This window comes from Paramacrobiotus metropolitanus, unplaced genomic scaffold (genome assembly GCF_019649055.1).
Source record: "Paramacrobiotus metropolitanus isolate TYO unplaced genomic scaffold, Prichtersi_v1.0 Parri_scaffold0000046, whole genome shotgun sequence".
Classification (NCBI taxonomy): domain Eukaryota; kingdom Metazoa; phylum Tardigrada; class Eutardigrada; order Parachela; family Macrobiotidae; genus Paramacrobiotus; species Paramacrobiotus metropolitanus.
The window spans coordinates 794,144-799,103 of NW_026570266.1; the positions used below are offsets into that span (position 1 = coordinate 794,144).

At 43.0% G+C, this 4,960-nt stretch overlaps 1 protein-coding gene across 1 annotated transcript; it reads right to left on the minus strand.

Moving 5' to 3' along the window:
• Positions 1–302: 302 nt before the first annotated feature.
• LOC129591519 (uncharacterized) lies at positions 303–3,928 on the minus strand. The gene is made up of 4 exons (XM_055487189.1): positions 3,863–3,928; positions 1,664–1,838; positions 792–1,553; positions 303–604 (listed from the first exon to the last, which is right to left on the minus strand). Exons 2-4 carry the CDS (start codon positions 1,792–1,794, stop codon positions 460–462), a joined length of 1,038 nt encoding a protein of 345 aa, XP_055343164.1. The 5' UTR covers positions 1,795–1,838; positions 3,863–3,928; the 3' UTR covers positions 303–459.
• Positions 3,929–4,960: the final 1,032 nt, after the last annotated feature.

Sequence of the window (4,960 nt, forward strand, 5' to 3'; positions counted from 1 at the left end):
AATGTCGCTGGAAATTCAGCGAGGCAACGCTGGTTCCGTGTTCGGGACAATGGAAGGAGCGGCAGCATTAAATGAATTATTTTTTATTTGATCTATTGTTTTGAAACAGTGATGTTACCGCTTCTTGTGAAATCAAAAAAATGTTAAGCCGTTAGTAATAAAAAAATAGTGCGAAAAAGTCATTGTGTATTGGGTAATATGCATAACCTGCAAATCATATGGACAAAATACATGAAGATGTACCGTGTTTTTAGCTTGTAGATTGGCTGGTCGGGAATGATTGCTGCCCGATGTTGTTTTTCTTAGCAGCTTTGCTGTAATTTTTTTTAACAATGAATTAAAAATATTTAGTGCTGAAGGTGTACCTAAGAGTAAACGAAATAATTATAGTATCGAGCTATAGTATCCAATCTAAACTATTGCGAACGTTGCGACTTCCATTAGCCCAACACCTGGACATCAGTCTGCATAACGGCTAAGAAGTTGCACAGTGAGATGCTGCAACCATAGCGGAAGCGTCCGAATCCGGTCCAGAGTCACGTTCAATGTGCTGACCGGCATCAGCGGATTAATTCCGTCCGCTGGTTTCGGCCATCCAGCATGTCTAAACATGGCAGCCCATTTCTTGCAATACGGATGAAATGTTTTTAAACGTGTTTACACGGTATTAACACTACTCATCATTTAGTAAAACGTTTTGCAACTGTTTGACCGACTGGCGATTCCTCTGACTTCACAAAAGTCCGACACCCAAAGCGTACCGGCAGTTAGCGTGAGTGAATTACACTTACATGAACAAGTAGGACACCAGCGAAGCGCCAACCGGATCTTTCGACTGCACCTTCCGCTGGATCACGGCTTCTTCCTCCGCTGACAGGCTGGCCGGCAGAAACTGGCCAAAGAACTCAAAGGATTTCATCTTCTCCGTGGAAATGGCAGTGAACATGAACGATGGGGCGTTATCATTCCGTCCCTGCCTATCGAAGGGCCAAGCGCCGTTGACCTTGCCGACACTGGCTTTCTCCACTAACAATTTGCGCACGATCTGCGGCTCTTCTTTCATCAGTGACCCGGTCGGGAAATGACAGTGCATGGTGATATCTTCCAGATGGATCTCTGCCACACAGTCGGGAATGATGCGCTGTAATGTATCAGCACCCAGATGGATATTCTGCAGAGTTAGCGTAATGCCGGCCAGCGAATGACGGGCAGCAGTTCGGCGCAAAATCTGGAAAATGTCGAACAGTTGTCGCTGTATATCAATAGCTTCGTACTCCCAGGTCTCGTCAAAATACAGAACCGGCTCCGGCGACGAGGAACCGAACGACCAACGCATGATGACATTGCGGGTCTTAGGCGTGACAAATTTGTTTATCAAGGAGCTGAGGCCGGATTCCCTGGGATCGCAGAAGTCGTGTATATTTACTTCGATACCGTCAAGGATTATATCCGGCACGGGTATTGGTCGATGCGTCTTGCATTTCAGTAGGTCGATGATGACGTTTTTCTGCAGCTTAGCGGCGTGACTGACGTGTTGCCATCGTTTGCACACGCTACGAGAAAAACATTCCCCTTGGGTCGTAATCGAGCAAGCCGAAACCGTAACAGACTTTTGATCAAGAATTAAGTGAAAGCATTAAATCTGAAAGCGGCAAATACTTACACAGTGCTGTTGGATATGTCAATGACGTTCAAAAATGAAAGAATGTGCGAAATGATTTCGTCGGGCATGTTGGAGAACGTGGCAGCAGCCCGCGTCTGGGCGCCCGCCTGGATTGACGACAGCTCCTCCATGGAAACGAATGCAGAGCCACTTGTGTCTTAGAAATGCAGCGTACCTAGATTAACGAATGGCATCAAAGACTCCTTGACCGGAAATTTAACAATAAAGCAAGCGAAAAATGCACGGCTGCAAATGGCAAGTCGTGGTCTGGAAAAGCATTGAATTCTCGGATACAGAGTAACTAATGGTGAGTGCAAGATTATGAGGTGTGGCACACCTGCATGATCGATGTATTAAAGCAGTACTGTAGACGTACGTACGGTACTGCTTTAATGCGAAAGTGCAGCATCCGTACAATCAACGCAGGGAGATCGACAGAACCGTCCCGCAATGGAAACGAAAGCATTCGCATTTTGCAAAGGTTAAAATTTCCAGTAGCTTAGCAACACAAGAGCATGTGCTTCTGGTCCGGGACCAGAACCTTGTTTTGAGAGAGTGAGAGCTAGTACCGAGCGTGAGCGTGTGTGAACGTGTCCCACTATTTGGGCTTTAGGACGTTTCGGTATATTATCGAGAATCCTCTATTACAAACTACGCTAAAAAAGACGGGCAACGCAACCTACCAACTTTGATTTAATTCGGAAACAGCACCAGATCTGACAACAAAAAAATTACTGAAATTTGTAAAATAACTATAACAATATCGGACTTCGAGTAGGGAAGCTTCCAAATTGTAATTAGTTAATCAGACGCCACTAGGAGCTCCGAAAAAGCCGGTTTGTGGTCATTCCAAATTCGGAATATCTTTGCCACGATTGCAAGGGTGGTTCATCTCGCGCTTTTTGTTGGCTTGGTACGCGTCCAAATGAGAGGATTTATTCACAAAATATCGTATACGCGGTATATTATTGCTGTCACACCAGTATATGTCGGACCCTTCTGTTTCACAGCAGCAAGCCGGCTTCCCGCTTGGGCACTCCGCATCAGCTGGCATCGGCCACTAAACATAGTGCACAAACACGGTCACATACGGCCGGTTTTTAAAATTAGCGGGCCTCACTTACCATGCAGAAAACCCAGAAACCAAAGCTCACGAACATCATGATTTTTGAATTCATGACAAAATATGGAATTTATGGCGCACACTCTGATATGGTTTATGAAAAAACCGCACAGTGTTTTTCAAACAAAAATAAAAAGCAAAAAGATTCCTCGGCATATATATAAGTATTTTCGAAGCGTTTCGAGAGATTTGGCTACCGTACGGCATAAGAATGTGCACAGTTTGCAGTAAACTGTCTATTCGGACTATCGTTTCCGAGTATGCGATTTCACAGACTGCATCATATTCTGCTGAATAATATTCTTGCACTTTGACGTTCTGAGTAATATTCTGCTTTCGGGATAACTACTTAAAGACATATTAAGTGTTCCCGGGAAATAGTTCGTTCGTTATAAATAGAACGATTTTCCAGATTGCATAGATGGTTTTTCTGCATTTTTCCGGCGCCGGTTTCAAGTGTTTTTGTCTGATGTACGAAGAAAGTGTTTCGCTTACCCACTTTACTGATCGCGATTTCTTGCGGTGTCAGCAGCTTACTATGTGGCCCCAGTCCATTAGTTCGCGAGATTGTAGAAAAATTGTCAGTTGCAGCATATTTCGTTCTTTTTTTGCGCAGAGAATATGTTATGCTGTAGAAAATGCAGGCAAAAGTTAACACTGACGGTCACATCAGACTCCTCTTACCACGGCGAGAGCACCACATGAATCAGGATGGGAAGTTATCAAGTATCATAGAATTTTGGGCTGGCGAAATTTTCGGGAAAGCGAAACGCTGGCGAAGTTTTTTGTGATGAGAAGGCCGAAAAAACGTTTGAAGTACGGTAATTAGTTGCGCATTTAAAAAAACTACTTTCCGACAGTATTAATACTCGTGTTTCTAATATTATCATATTCAGACTCTGTATGTAATTGTACACTTAACTGCGGCAGTTGTATAATTTTGTACTTGCGCACAGCAGCAACGGAAACTGGCAAGTGCGTATGACGAAAAGTAGCTGGTACTAACAATCGTTGCTGCTGGTTAATGGCTCAGAAATTGTGTTTTGCGAGTTCATTGCACCTTACATGTTACTTACGGTTAGCATAGTTTCCTGGGGGAACATGGCAACATATTTAAAGAGGAAATAGCACAGCAATGCGATCACGATCCATTAGATTCATTATCAGAAAAATCCTAAGAATCGAAACTACCTAGACTTGTTGAAATGACTATCCCATACGCAAAATATACATGAGCACTTATACATGAGATAAAAAGCGCGCTCTCAGTTAGCGGGGTGAGTAATATATTTGAGAGTAGCAACCGTAGGCGGCGCCGTCTATGTTCTGGAATGTAAAATGACTTCTCTAACGTGACGACGGTAATGATTTCGAGCTTTTTCTTCAAAGTAAAACTCTAACGCTTACGTTTCGCGTCCATTTTTAAACAGCTACAGTACCGTCACCTGAAAATATTAAATTTTCAACTACGTATGTAAATGTTGTTTTTTGTCGTTTCGCTGTTTTGTATCGCAAGATCAGGCAGTGGGCAGACTTAAAACCAGAAGCCAGAGCTTTCTTTGAAATTGTTGCTTCTCGTTCTTGGCCAGCTGTACGTAACGCTGGGGTTGAATGCACCTTAAAATAATATGGTCTGCCGTTCCCTGATAGGTGTACATTATACTTATAGAGGGGTGAACGTTATAAAGAGAACTACCCTTGTGTTATAACATGCCAGATAGTCCGGTTCCCAGATGTATGCACATAATAAAGGGGTGAACGTTATAAATATGAACGTAGTGAGGGTTTCACTGTAAACAGATTTAGGGTCCGCTGTGCTTATAGATTTATTAACCCATTTTGTTCAGACATTCTATGCCATTTCTGCTGCGCATAATAAATAAAAATTTTTGTTCATAATATTAAAATTTGAGTATTAAGCTTCTATATGCTGAAACGAACATTAGATTCCTGTGCAAGGGATGTGCTAGGATTGTATAGAACTTCGGAAAAAATCTGCCAATTGAGGGAATCGAACCCACAACCTCCATACTCTAAGGCCGAGAGAGGCACCACTAGGCTATCGGCAAAGCATACAAATTGTATCGAAATGTTTTATCTAACGATCCTATAGAGAGCGGATGCCGCTCTAACACCTGCTTGCAGGAAAAGAAAGTTCAAGCAAATTTTGTTCC